The sequence below is a fragment of the Anguilla rostrata genome, chromosome 2 (assembly GCF_018555375.3).
Source record: "Anguilla rostrata isolate EN2019 chromosome 2, ASM1855537v3, whole genome shotgun sequence".
Lineage (NCBI taxonomy): Eukaryota > Metazoa > Chordata > Actinopteri > Anguilliformes > Anguillidae > Anguilla > Anguilla rostrata.
The window spans coordinates 26504273-26519863 of NC_057934.1; the positions used below are offsets into that span (position 1 = coordinate 26504273).

The window sequence follows — 15591 nt, forward strand, 5'->3', positions numbered from 1 at the left end:
ATCTTTCCTAGTTCCGAGTTAGTTTGAGGAATGTGGAGTGTTAGCCAGTCCTGAGAGTGAGTGTAGCGATTTCCAATTTTTCCAGTCCAGGAGTGATGACAAATGAAGGGGTAGATTACACAGAAGGGCTTTATAAATAAATAGAAACCAATGCTGATCTCTTCTTGTGTAAAGAGAGGGCCAGCAAACTTTTTCATTGGGATGGCAGGCATGCCATCCCGCCAAGTTACGCCTTGGCATGCCCCATACCTATACAGCACCGAGAGTTTGGCACTTTTCAGGGTTCCCCACACAAATAACCACAACAGCCACAGACACTCAGCCCTTAAAAACATTAAATTCTGTACATTCTGACCCCATTTCAACAGACAGATTTCATAAACAACTTCACATGTCCACACAATAAAGCCCCAAACTAAGGGGATTTTGCGTTTTCTCCTTCTTCTTCTTCTCTTTCTTCTTCTTCTTCTTCTCATTCTTCTTCTCATTCTTATTTTTCCTGCCGCCTATCCCACTAACAACATGTCTCCCCATTGGACATTTTACCGACATCAGCCAAATCCTCACCCTCACGACCCAATCAAAAACTCGCATACACATGCAAAATACCCATACCTTTTTACTCCAGTTTACTACATTTCCAGCTTAAACAGCTAATCTGTCTGTGGCCTAGTGGGTAAGGTTACAATCTCGGGAACATGGGGTCTAAGGTTCAAGCCCAGCTAGGGACATGTTTCTTTAACCTGCTTTTACTCTCACTAATAATTGTCTACTTCTTCTCAATTATTGCTTTTGCGCCATATCTTATTGCGCCGTTCACCGAACGTATACACTGCATTATGACGTACCGTCTACACGTTCAGTTATTAACCGGCTACAATATTGCAAAGCCATATGGATTCAGCGGGAGCTCTTCTGTGCTTACTGGCCTGTGTTCTTCTTTAAAACCACGGACAGGTTTGCTAATGATGTTTCACGCATTGCATAGCTATGTCATGGTGCTGCACTAACAAAGTCACAGACTGGTAAACCTCCGGTTGAAGGATTGAATCCCGCCTCGCCCTCAGGCAGATAATTTCCTCTTTTACACTAACGTTTTCTTACGCTTATATTTGCTTTACCAAAACTCACTCACGGCCACCCATATGCATTTCATGACGGCAAATGTATTCCTTTTATTTAAAAATTACACCAGTTCACCACTGTGCCATTTCTACTAACTATATTTCTTCACTTGCTACCGTACAAAACCTTCTTATCAGCAAACGCCACGTTTCTACATTCATGTTGCCTCGCCCTGTTCTGCAAAATCATGATCACGCTGTGATACAGTACCTAAATGTGTAATTATTAACTTGCGTATGTTTTTCTGTACTCCACAGTATGTGATGTTTTCTTGAATGGGGATGCGACAACATTACAGCAATATTCAACCGTCCACGACGTTTGGAAATGTTCCTGTTTGGCTACCGTACAAAACCTTCTTATCAGCAAACGCCACGTTTCCACATTCATGTTACCTCGCCCTGTTCTCTATCTAGCCACATACAAACAATTACTACGTATACATACGTGTATGTTCTGCAACTCCCCATTAAAACATTACATTTAAAATCATGACTCACTCATAAGTATAACTACTAGTACTGAACATGAGAAAAGCACATGAGTGCAATAGATTTCATACCTTACTTAACCCTCCACTTTAACAGCTATTGTTTTATAGCGACTGTTATATATACCGTTCCATAAGGAAACTAAGCTCGCTCATGGTCACTTTATTTACTCCGCACTATAGTCTGTGATCATGTCAACCTTCACCTACATGCCCATTCTGCTAAAAACGTATTGTTTCAACTACGCAATTTCATCATTTCATCCTAATTTCTCTCACATTGTTGTTATTTTCTCATACGCAAAGCCTGCTGGGACATATGCGTCTGTTCCTGTTCTCCACTATCAAGTTTCCCGGTTCTAGCTTAGCAAAACAGCGAAGAGGATTCCCACCTGCAGATAAGCCTATCAAAATGCCTTATAAACCTTACAAACACGAAAAGTGCATCTCCACGAAATAACAGACAACGGAGCAGGACAGCAGGGTACACAAGTTGCGACCTAGGCAGCTCTAATTCTACGGGCTTGCTGATTCTTTTCTCAATCAAGGCTCGTTGAATGGCCGTCAAATCCGTGAGGACATACACTAGCCATATTTCACCTGCGTTTCTGTTGCGTTTACACCTACGCCACTGCATCCTTTGTCACAGCCACTGTTTTACATATATAGCAAACCGAAACTGCTAAACAGTACACGCTCATCAGACTGTAGGCTACAAATTCACACAAGGATAGCCATAATCCACAACCGTTTCTTACAGGGTCACTTCGCATTTCTCACTCTCATAATAAAACGCTTTGCAAAAAGAAATTATATCTCATAAAAAACACGTTTTCAACGTACAAAAATGCCAAGTTACTCAAAAGTATTGATATCAAAATGACGCCAAGTTACGATACTACAAACAATATAGGCTATCTTGCCTCACCGAAATTACATAAGATGTATTTCAAAGCAATGCTACCCAATATTTCCTCAATTCTTTCAAGTCACTGTGATTTCTTTAATCATAAATTATAATAATAGTAATAATAATAATAATATAAATTAATATAATAATAGGCTCAATACCCATTGTGTTACCTAATTCGGCAATAGATAGAGATAGATAGTTACTTTAAGCTAAATACCAATTAATTCACATGCTGCCAATATCAGCATTTATTCTGAGCAGGATACACCTCAAGATGCACCCTAGTTCGTTTTATTCAGTTCCTCTGCATTTGCGCTCTCATGCATTGCAAGACTACCTTCCCCTCCTTCAGTTCTCACTCTGTCTCTCTCTCTCTCTCTCTCTCTCTCTCTCTCACACACACACACACACGCCATTTCTCTTTCTCATCTCCTCCAGACCCAGAAATCAGAATCCAGAAGTGACTGTCAGACCCAGAGAACAGTGATTGAAGACCCATCTCTTGCCAGCAATGGTGTGGAAAGCTTATCTCTGAAGGACAGGAGCAACTGTTGAAGCTGCGGAGCAAATTTGTGGCTTATTATTCTTATTGTTCCTGTCGTTGACTTAGTGGGAATCCATAGTGAGACTGGTTGATAGACAGGGAGGGACAGAGAGAGGGAAACATACCTTAAGGGATGTTGCTGTGGATTTGTGAGGGGAAGGCTGCAGAAAGTGTGGGCTGGGTTAAACTGGCACTTAAAAGGTGCCTGCTCTGGCTCAGCAGCACATGAGAAACAGAGGGAGAGGCAGGGGGGGGCAGCCTGTTCACTAGAGGGCAATTTCATAAACCAGCCAAGAAGCTGTGCACACATCAGCAAGACTTTTATTTTCAGACTTCTTTTTTTAACTTTAATTTCTCTTACCATTCAGGTTTGAGAGGGAAGAAGCAGAATGTTTTGGGCAGCATTATTACTGCTCATCCTGGGAGTTTCCCATGCTTTGCCACCCCACTGGCTCCCTGGGAATTTTACCTCAGATGAGGTTGGGGCAGAAAAGTTTGTGAGTGACTACAATACCACTGCTGAAGAAGTCTTCTTCTATAGCACAAATGCCAGCTGGAACTACAACACTAACCTGACTGACCATAACTCCCAACTACAGGTAAGCCTCCAGTTTTCTGTCTTTAGGGCTGTTGCATGGGTTCAGTCATAAGGAGGGGTTCCATTCATATATACATAGGAGAGGCTATTCATTTGCGCATATTCATTTGTGGAGTAGGGTCTACACACCTGATCATTTTTTATACATTTTTAACACTAATTAACCTCCTTACTCACAGCCAGTATGCTGAAGTGTCAAAGTCCGCTGCTGACTGACACTATCTGAGTTCAGCCCATTGTCCTGACAGCTGTTGTGCACCACAATCATCAAACTCTGAGCTCTCATACCTCGAACTGAAATATTCAAATGGTGAAGTAATGGAGCTGAGCTTTTATAAAACCTATGGAATCAATTAAAGAAAGGAGATTCTGCCATTGTTTTAATTATACAGATATGCAGGCCAGATTCCGTACAGGTTGCTTCAATGCACTTGGTGCAGATATCTACACATTTGAAAACCTCTATCTGTCTGAAGAAGGGGGTGCAGGGGATTCAACGCAGACCTCAGCAGATGGGGTGGGGGATTCCTTACTTGAATCTCTGAATCAGAGGAGGTGTAGTCGTCTGTTCTCACTGAATCTGAAGGGAACCAGGCACACACAGCAGGCACTGACCACCTCTGTAGTCTGACTGTTACACCTGCTAATTCTGCCAACACTGCTTTTAGAGCCAACTCAGCTTACAAAAAAGAGACATTCTTTCGTTAAAATGGCTATGATGTAACAGAAAGGCAAGCCGTGGACTGTTTTCATTGCAAGCAAAATTATATATTGACTTCTATTCGAGGTGGCAGCCACTGAGGTGTCTGCAGTCCTCTCTTTTTACATAGTATACAGAACTTAGTATACAGAACTTTTGTAAAGTAAAATTTTTTGCAGGTTTATTTCCTTTTCTTTTAGGGACGTGGTGATATATGGCTGTAATGTGCTGGAGCATAGCTACTAAATTCATTACAGAAACCCCTACCGCAATGATTTAGGGAAAATTAATTATTTTATGTGGCATTATGTAGTCTATGGTCCTCTGCTTTCCCCACATATGCACATAGACCAGAGCCCTCAGATAAATTAATTCAGCATATGCACAGTTTGCCTTTGGTCATAGACAGGCAATAGATCAAACAACACTGGTTGTTCAAATTACTTAAGAGGGTTCCCAATGATAATTTAAAAATAAAGGCCTCAAAGAGAAAGCAGGGAGCCATCAGCTCCTTTCAAACATTTACTGTATAACAGCATATACAGCTGAGGTCAAAAGACATTCAAACTCCACACATTTCATGTTACCATACATTCCCTGTGTTAAGTCAATTAGGGTATCTACTTTATTTTCAAGAGGCAAGTTAAAAATAATAGCTAAGAGACAGATTTATTTTTTATAAGCTTTTATGTACTATATCATATTTTCAGTGCATCAAAGGTTTACATACACTTTGTTAGTGTTTGATGGTATTGCCTTTTAATTGTTGAACTTGAATCAAACGTTTGGGGTAGCCTTCCACAAGCTCCTCACAATACAACGCCGGAATTTTTGCCCATTCCTCCTGACAGAGCTGGTGTAACTCAGTCAGGTTTGTGGGCCTCCTTGCTCGGACACATTTTTTCAGGTCAGTCCACATATTTTCTATGGGATTCAGGTCAGGGCTTTGTGATGGCCACTACAATACTTTCACTTTGTTGTATTTAAGCCATTGTGTTACAATTTTGGAGGTATGCTTAGGATTACTGTTCTGCTGGAGACTAAGTTACGACCAAGTTTTAACATTCTAGCTGATGTCTTGAGGTGTTGCTTCAGTATTTCTAAATAATCCTTCTTCCTCATGATTCCATCTATTTTCTGAAGTACACCTGTCCTTTTTCCAGCAAAACATCCCCACATGATGCTTCCGCCCCATGCTTTACAGTTGGGGTGGCATTCTTCAGATTAAAGGCCTCACCCTTTTTCCTCCATACATAGCGCTGATCATTATGGCCAAACAGTTCAATTTTTCTATCATCTGACTAGAGAACACTCCTCCAAAAGACTAGGTCTTCGTCCTGGTGATCACTTGATCTCCTCATTCTGGCTTTTTTATGACGGTCTTGGAGTAGTTGCTTCTTCCTTGTGCGGTCTTGGCTGAGTTGCTTGGATTTTCCCATGGTATCAAGGGCAAAAAGGCAGTGGCTCTAAAGGTAGGCCCTTAAATACAGCCACAGGTGCCAATTAACTCCCAATTATGGCAATTGGCCAATCAGAAGCTTCTAAAAACTCATTATATCAATTTCTGGAATCATCCATACTGTTTAAAGAGACAGTCAACTTGGTGTATGTAAACTTTTGACCCACTGGAATTCTGATATACTACAGTGAATTAAAGCTGAAATTAATCTGTCTCTAATCGATTGTTTTAAAGTTACCTCTGATGTGAACAAAGTAGATGCCCTAATTGACTTAATTAATAAAATCAAAAAAAATAATACTAATAATTGTAAGGTAACATGAAATGTGCAGAGTTGTGAAAAACTGAGTTTGAATATCTTTAGCCTAGGTGTACGTAAACTTTTAGCCTCAACTGTACAGGAATAGAAACAGTGGATCACAAAATGCCAGATCATAGTGGCAAAGGACTAGACAAAAATATTAATGCGCCACAATGAATGAATGAACATACCTCTGGCTTTGAGAGAATAAGGAGAGAACACGTGAACAAACTCTCAATACCTCACAAATCCCATTCAATAATCACATTAAACCCCATCTCATCGTCCCCAGGCCTCACTGTGATTCAACACAGTTGAGGGTGAAATTTGGTTCTTAGCAGAAGTGTTATTATTGTTATTGTTATCATAATGTTTTGAACATATTATGTCGAGGGAGTTATTATTCACACTTAAATCTAACAGACCAGTGGTTGGTGATATTGAATCGAGAACTGCAATGAATATGGGCTTACTTTCATCTGCTGTACCTCAGCTAGTACAAATGATGCTGGATCCATACAGTGATGTGTTCTTGTTATTGATAACAGTTAATTGGTTCAGGTTTTCAGGGGGAAATTACAATTACTGGCGTTAACAAACAGTTAATTTTTTAAATGATTTATGAAACAAACACATCCCAGAGGGAACATCACAGTAACACAGTTAACATCACAGCAAATAGTTCAGTAAGGTACAGCAATAATGTGTACTAATGTGATGGTCATGTGCAACAAGTCACCTACAGCACTATTTGTAGGCTATGGACTGAAATAATCATATTGCCAGGCCAAGGATAAGTACACTGGTCAGGATTCAGGCCCAGCAGTTTCAGAGGTTCTCTCCACAATGCCCTAAATTATGCTTATTCACCTTTGAAAATAAAGTCATTGATTCCCACAAAATAGTAGTGGGGGGTTGGTCCCCTACCCACCTTATCATTATCGCTTTCCTTGCAGCATTATAAGGGGGTGGATAAGTTTCTTTTGCATTTTCAAGGTAACAGATATGACCACCAGTAATCCTAAGAGTGGTTTAACATCTACAGTGTGCTCAAGTATTCCTGATAGCTTGTCACAGAGCTTCCTCCAGAATGCTTGCATGTGAATGCATTCCCATAAACAATGGGACCTAGTATCAATACAGTCTTCACATTTTGGGCAGTTTGGTGAAGTTCCACTCTTTAATTTACAATAAATGTGTGGAAAAATGTATATGTTATGTATTATAAGGCATTTCCCTAAATTTCTTAGGTGTCTTATTTCAGACTGAAATTGTATGCCCCTATACAAACACCTAGGCGCAATACAAACGTTCTGAACATTATTAGCAATGTCTAATAGTTGTCTCTTATGACCAATGCAAATATAACAATATCAAAAATATGACACACCATAAATAATGAAGTGTTACAAGCAGTAATACTTTTGTCTTCGTATGTATCCTGGCTAGACTTCATGTTTCCTCCTCTTCTGACCCACTCCCCAGAGAATTTGCTTTAGCCATACTGATGAGTTGGAAGAATGAGTATAATCTTCCAAAAGCCAAAGGAAAAAAAACCCAATTATGTTGCAACAGATGCTTGTATATTACTGCATAATGTTATGGTTTACTGCACAATGCTGTGACAAAGCAACCATTCAAGTGGTTGCATGCGGGCCTGAGACCTAAAAAAAATTACATGAGAGATATGATACACTGTTGGAAAGCTTATACTGTCCTCTACTGGGTAATGGAGGTATCAATCAAACCATAATAAACTGAACAGAGTTAAACTGGTCTGAATTGTGAGTGGTGTTTTGTGCCATTATAAGTACCTATCCCCGCTTTCTATTTGTGTATATTTCTCAATCAGAATGTTCAAGACAATAAATAACCACTGAATCTTTAAAGGGACATCTTTACATGTAAAACCAATGGTATGCTTGTATATTTGTTCCATATTTAGTTGCAGATATTTTCATTAAAATGCAAATAATTCTGAAAGGGTTTGACATAAAGTTATGAAACTTAATATGTGCATTGACAGTTAGATCCAGACTCCAGCTATAAAAGCTTAGCCCAATCTAACCACAAGATTATGCTATACAGATCTAAATATATAATTAAAATCCAAATATAAAATATATTTAAAAATTTATTTAAACTCACAGCGTCAGAGGTGTCCCTTAGTTGATGGCATGGTCCAACATCTCAGTTGGAATATATCTATAAAGCATGTTTCCACCTTCATAGAGTCTTTGTGTTTGGCAACTCTTGTTATGCAATTTTAACCCCGGGAATCGCTGCTTGCAGCTATATTTTTATTTATCTCTATAAAAATATCACATCAGCAAAAAATTCATGATAATTTCAGTTTGCCAGACCTTTAACTGTATGCATACCACCAACATTAGACATCAAGTAATTGTCCCCCACCCAAAGGAACTTGGAGGTCACAATATTGCGTCTTTAGTGGGGGACGACATACTATTTTCTACCTATGCCTCTGTTTTACAGGTTCCTGTTTTTATTTGTTGTCTTATTATTTTAGAATTCAAACCATTATATTAAATGGACCTTTTATATTCTCTATTTATTCCTTAATTATTTTGTCATTATTTTTTTAATAAATCAAAGTTGCCTATATTATTATTAATTCCATTTATTACTATTATTATTATTATTATTATTCCCTTAAACAGAACAGGCAGCAAAAACTGTAAATTGTAGAGCTATTTCAGGTATATAACTTGGCAGGTATATTTCTACATCCCGACTACTCAGGTTGTCACAATGACTCCTAGTGGCCAGATGGTGGTGCTGTAACAGAACCATTTACATTTTGGCCATAACTCCTGAACCGTGTCGAGAATCAAAATTCTTTATTTGCCAGATTCCTTGGGTTTCGCCAAATCAAACATATATTTCCAATTAATGTGCATGCCAAAATCTTTCAACATTTTAATTGTTTAGCAAAACCTACTTTTGTGAACTAATCTATGGCTATTTTTCCTATCGTCAGCAAATAAGGCTGGAATAATCTCTGAACACCACATAATTATAAAAAATGTTGACTATTCAAAAAAATATGGCCATCAAATGTCAATCAATTGTGGGCATGGCCTGTCACAGGCTGATTCCATGATGAGCCCGTAAGCTAGGCCTATGCTATTCATTTTCATTAAAGACCGCGCAACTCTGTTTTCCCAACATGCCGGCTTATTTCATATAGGGAAAAACAGTGTTTGTGTTATGTATTTGTATGGCAATGTCTGTTCTGATAATGTGATTATTTATTTTTCTTGTATCAGATAAGGCCTGCTGGTGCAAGTTTATAATCTTGTGTTTGTGTGTTATTTTTACTGTTTGTGTCAAATGTCGAGCGTGTAAATGTTTCTCTTTCACTGTTTTTTTTGAATAACACAAATCACCACTATTTTCATTGACTGTTAAAACCATGTTTATCGTAGGCTACTCACTTCCGCGTCTCAGCTCCATGCACTGCCAAACGGAGCAAGAGAACAAACCAACCTAATGTACTGTAGATGGGGTTAGATGGCAGCTACCACTGCAGTCTCAGTTCACAGGGAGAATTTTTGTATTTATATATAATTTGTGTGTAGATCTTTTCAAGTGCCTTTATTTTCTTTTCTTAGGTTATATATTATTTATGTAATTGGTTTCATGTTTTCTGTATTGTTCATTTATTGTAGTTTGGCTGTTCTAAGCTAATTTATTTAATTTATGATGGTTCATGCCAGGGGAGGAGCTACTTGTAAAAAGTTCTCAGTTTAGAGTTCCTCCAGGCAGTCTTGACTCAACGTGCATAGTATACTTTGGGCCACAAGGTATAGCCAAATTTTGTGAAGTACTGCATTTCTTTTTATTTCCTTATTTTTTCTTTTTGTTAGGTACAATATTTATTTTCTAGTATTTTTCTTCACTGTATATATTTTGCGCTTATTTGGGAACTGGCACTGTAAAAAAAATAAAATTCACTGGGTTCTTTGACCTCACTGCTGCTTTGCCACGTTTGTTTGCCTCCGGCTATCGGCGTTACCCTTACATGGCCATTTTTACTTACAGGAAGAAGAATGCAAATTTTGGCACCTCTCTGCCAATAGGTGGCGCTATAAGAACATAATTTATTTAATTAGCTATAACTCTTCATCCGTTTGACAAATCGGGCTGAAATTTTGTATACTACACTTCTGTGAAAGTTTGACATTTTGACTTGGTACTACCTTGTAAAATTTGGGATCACTTGGCTTTTAGGGGGCACAATAGTAAATATGTAAGTTTTCAGAGAGCAGTCTTTGGCTATGATTAACTCCTTGAACCTGAATGATGTGTATTGGCATTATAAAACACCCCCTTTAATCTCCATTAAATAACTCTTATATATGAACGTAGGATCGTTTTTTTTTTTGTTTGTTTTGCAGTGGATACTTGCGTCTCTCAAATAAACTGAACCAATGACAATCAAACCAGATATGCTTTTGACAACCACGACTACATTTCTCAAAATTTTGGCTGTTCCATCACCAACAGTATTAGTTGCTGAAATTAGGACACAAATCACAGAGCACTCAGCTCTGCAGTTCTAATGCTTCAGAAACATGTTTTAGAGATAAACTTTATTAGTAGAACTACCGCTTCATGCCATACTTCATTCTAGTGTTGTAGTACTCAAGACTGGTCTTGGTCTCGAGACCATATTTTGATGGTCTTGGTCTCATCTCGGTCTCGACTGCATTTTTACTCGGTCTTGTCTTGGCCTCGGAGAGAGAGGACTCGGAATTTTAGGTCGAGACCGGCCAAGACCACAACTACAGTGACACATCATTACCTGCCTGGGCTTTTTTTTTTTTTTTCTGTGATTGGATGTAAAACGTCCCTCTTCAGTTGCAACCAATAACTTGGCTTATTTTAAGTACCGCAGGCAACCCCTGCTGTGGGGTTACTTTCCATAGAGGAAATGCTCTTTTGATGTGATTGATGTTCATATTACCAACAATCATATAGATTCTTCCTCCCTGTATTTCAGGAGTACAAGGCAGGGCAACAGACAGATGATGTCACACGGCCAACTGAAAAAAATTTAATCTAGTAAAATCTGTATTTTGGTTGATTAGAGACTCACCTTTCAACAGTGTTGAGGAAACTAATCTAAAACTAGTCTACCAAACTACAAGCTACTTCACAATGGAAAAATAGTTAAACTAAATCTCAACTTTTCACTTAGGCAAGCACCATTACAGACATTGTGCTAAAATATTTTTGTTAAATTGTTGTTATATTCTGTTCTATTGTTAAATTAATTTTTATTTTTTACTGCAGGCCAACAGTTAACAAATTTACATTTTAATTTAAACTTTTGTTGAAAATTTAAATTTCAAATAAATATATATATGTTGAATATAACTACTATAAACTAATGTTTCTGTTTATTAACAGCATACTCTGACATATAGATCCAGGGTTCCTCGCCCCCCCCTCGGTCTTGGTTTGGTCTCGGTCTGCCCCCCCCCCCCCCCCCCTCGGTCTTGGTCTCGGTCTCGCCCCCCCTCGGTCTTGGTCTTGACTCAGTATTGGATTAGGTGGTCTCGACTACAACACTACTTCATTCTAAGGACAAAGATGATGGCTTCTGGAGGTGAAAGTAAAGGGCACTGGGGATGTTTATTTTCATGAAAGACAATGTGGAATTGAGGTTGAAGTGAAACTGAAACAGATGAATTCATGCTATACTAATGAGTTAAGTGTTGTTTTTATGGATTATGTAATGAAATACAAATGTTACTATGTATACTTTCCACTTGCCGCATGCCAGCCTCATCACACAAGCATTTCATTTCTAAATGCGCCATTTCCCTACTCGATTAAAGACACCTAAGGATTTTAAATATTGCTCATTTATTCGTCTGTTTCTAGGTCATCTGTTTCATTGTTTCTGGTTTTCATTTCTCCATTTGAAAGATTTTTACAGCTATTTTACAGCTACCTCTGCTAATCAGTACCAGTTCAAGATTGTGCATGAGTGCAAGAAGCGTCGTTTACATTTCAAGTGTTCAGCTAAAACAAGCACACAGTCATTCATTTACTTACACACCATTTATAAACCCCTTTGCACACATGCCAAATCTACCCAATCTTTGCCCATTTAGGGGGTACCCTATTTAAAGCTTTATAACTCCAGATGTGTGCATCACAGAGACTTGAAAAATGGCTTTAATGAAACAAGGCAATTGTACCATTTCCAATACTAAATTAGAATAGTTTATATCCAGTATGCCGTCACATACAGGAAATAATATTTGCATCTGACAACTCCTTGAGCAAAAGTGCGTAAAATCTGAGGGTGGATATGTAGAACTACTAAAGATCTATGAAGCAAAAACTGAACAGTGTACCCAGTGACTCCAGAATCTATACAAAATGTCAAAATGATGCATTGCTGTAAATCATAACATAATTACGTATTTCACTACAAATCAACTGTTTAGACTCAAAGAAACTCACTGTTACATCATTTTCAAGTGGGAATTACAAGCTTTCCATCAGTACAGTGGTCTAAAATTTCTAGGAGTACAGCATCATATCCAGAAGCTCTCCATAATGGATAAAATGCTTTTTGTCCATTATAAAGCATATAAATGAGCCCCTTATGAAAAAAAATTATTTATTTCCGCCGAAAATAGGGCCTACCAACTAATCCATATCATATCCAGGCCTAAACTAGATATTTTCAGATAGGGACAAGTCTTGTGAAAAAGTCTTGTGTGACAGTTGAGGCCAAATATTTATATGCACCTAGGCTAAAGACATTCAAACTTAATTTTTCACAACTCCACACATTTCATGTTACCATAAATTTCCTGTGTTAAGTCAATTAGCGTATCTACTTTATAAGAGGTCATTTTAAAATAATAGCTAAGAGTCTGATTTATTTCAGCTTTTATGTACTAAATCAGATTTTCAGTGGGTCAAAAGTTTACATACACTTTGTAAGTATTTGGTGGCATTGCCTTTTAATTGCTTAACTTGAATAAAACTCTGAGGGTAGCCTCCCACAAGCTTCTCACAATACTTTGCCAGAATGTATTCCCACTCCTCCTGACAGAAGTGGTGTAACTCAATTAGGTTTGTGGGCCTCCTTGCTCCTTTGTGATGGACACTCCAATACTTTCACTTTGTTGTATTTAAGCCATTTTTAAATATAGTGGAGGTATGCTTAGGATCAGTGTTCTGCTGGAATACCCAGTTGCGGCCAGGTTTTATTCCTCTAGCTGATGTCTTGAGGTGTTGCTTCAGTATTTCTAGATAATTCTCCTTCCTCATGATTTAATCTATTTTCTGAAGTGCACCAGTCCCTTTTACAGCAAAACACCCCCACAACATGATGCTGCCACCCCCATGCTTCACAGTTGGGATAGTGTTCTTCGAATTAAAAGTCTCACCCTTTTTCCTCCATACATAGCGCTGATCATCATGGCCAAACAGTTCAATTTTTTTTTTCATCTGACCAGAGAACACTTCTCCAAAAGGCTAGGTCTTCGTCCTGGTGATCACCTGCAAACTTCATTCTGGCTTTTTAATGCCGGTCTTGATGTAGGGGCTTCCTCCTTGCCTTTCAGGCCATGGTGATATAGGATTCTCTTAATGGTGGATGTAGATACTTTGGTACCTGCTGCCTCCAACTCCTTCACCAGTCTTGGGGTGCAGTTGAACCTTTCGGACTGAAGTTTGTTCAGCCCTGGGAGTTGATTTGTGCCTCCTTCCTGAATGATGCAGTGTCTGTGTGGTCTCAAGATTTTTATATTTGAATACAATTGTTTGTACAGATGCTTGTGGTACCTTCAGTTGTTTGGAAATTGCTCCTAAGGAGGAACCGGACTTGTGGAGGTCCACAATTTTTTTTCTGAGGTCTTGGCTGAGTTGCTTGGATTTTCTCATGGTATCAAGGGCAAAAAGGCAGAGGCTCTAAAAGTAGGCCCTTAAATACAGCCACAAGTGCCCAGTTAACTCCTAATTATGACAATTGGCCAATCAGAAGCTTCTAAAAATAATTATATCAATTTCTGGAATCTTCCAGACTGTTTAAAGAGACAGTCAGCTTGGTGTATGTAAACTTGTGACCCACTAGAATTCTGATATAGTGAATTAAAGTTGAAATAAATCTGTCTGTAATCGATTGTTTGAAAATTACCTCTGATGTGAACAAAGTAGATGCCCTAATTGACTTGCCAAATGTTAACAGGAAGTACCCAGTCCATGTGATCAGTCTGTCTGTGATCCCGTGATTGTGACGTGACGTCATTGAACCAAAATAGCGCCCAGTCCTTACATTATTATTATTGATTCTCATAGTGCTACCTATTAGCCTAAATCAGTGGTGTCAAACTCGTTGCCATGGAGGGCCGTGTGTATGCAGGTTTTCATTCCAACCAATTAATGCTGCCTTAATTGAGTCCAATTACTCATTCAGCCATATGCGTTTAACTGCATTGAAGCACAGAATATAAGAAAATTTTTATTTAGACAATGCGGGTCACCATAGACGTCGGGTCACCATTGTGCACAAACCTGCATCCCTAATTCAGCAAATAATTTAACTAATTATATAATCAAGATCTGAGGCTGGAATGAAAACCTGCATACACACGGCCCTCCATGGCAACGAGTTTGACACCACTGATTTAGGCTAATAGGTAGCACTATGAGAATCAATAATAATAATGTAAGGACTGGGCGCTATTTTGGTTCAATGACGTCACGTCACAATCACGGGATCACAGACAGACTGATCACATGGACTGGGTACTTCCTGTTAACACCTGTAAAACATGCATCCCTGTCTGTCCATGTCTCTTTGCTGCTCAAGTGGAGAGACGTGCACAAGGCACTCTCTAAGGGCACAGGCCTAAAGAAAGCTAAGGCCTGCCAGTCACGGGACACGCAGAGAGATGCACTGGCTCTCTCGTGTTGTAGCCACAACTGGCAGTTTATAACTCAAAGTAAATGTGTTCGCTATACTGCAAGTAAGCTAAAGAAACTGATCCATCAAGGAATAAGTTAATTTACTAACTTTATACTTGCTATTGTTCTGCAACATAGCAACAAGTTAAACGCACATAGTCCATGTACTTTCCTGTGATGGCAAGTAAAGCAAGCTCCAGGACAAAAGAGAACCAGAACGAAGAGCGGCTTTTCTACTCACAGCGCAACGGAGATTTAGAGCCAATTCCCAAGTCCCTTTGACAAGCCAGCACTACATGGAACCATCTGCACTCCCCGCAGTTAGACTGACAAACATCCTGGCATCAACTAGCTTAGGAAACTTCTTTGTTCTTTGATTTCAATGAATTATGTTATTGATTGTATATAATGTTATGTTTAGATTATATCACATCTCTTGTTGATTAGCTACAGTCTAGCACCCTCAGCTACCTAGCCTGCATAGCAAATGTATATACTCTATT

General features: G+C 38.8%; 1 protein-coding gene and 1 long non-coding RNA gene across 3 annotated transcripts in view; one reads left to right on the forward strand and one right to left on the reverse strand.

Annotated features, from left to right (window-relative positions):
* The first annotated feature begins 3282 nt into the window (after positions 1-3282).
* The window catches only part of LOC135247692 (angiotensin-converting enzyme-like), a 108167-nt gene continuing 95858 nt past the window's right edge, over positions 3283-15591 (forward strand). Inside the window, exon 1 of one of the 2 annotated variants that reach the window (XM_064321440.1) lies at positions 3283-3671. In XM_064321440.1, the coding sequence (XP_064177510.1) occupies positions 3462-3671 (210 nt within the window). In that variant the 5' untranslated portion in view covers positions 3283-3461. The remainder of the gene's footprint in view (positions 3672-15591) is intronic. The other variant, XM_064321441.1, reaches the window with a different exon arrangement.
* LOC135247693 (uncharacterized) lies at positions 4038-9665 on the reverse strand. Its single transcript, XR_010328270.1, has 2 exons — positions 9589-9665; positions 4038-4250 (listed from the first exon to the last, which is right to left on the reverse strand). It is a non-coding gene; the product is annotated as an uncharacterized LOC135247693 (long non-coding RNA).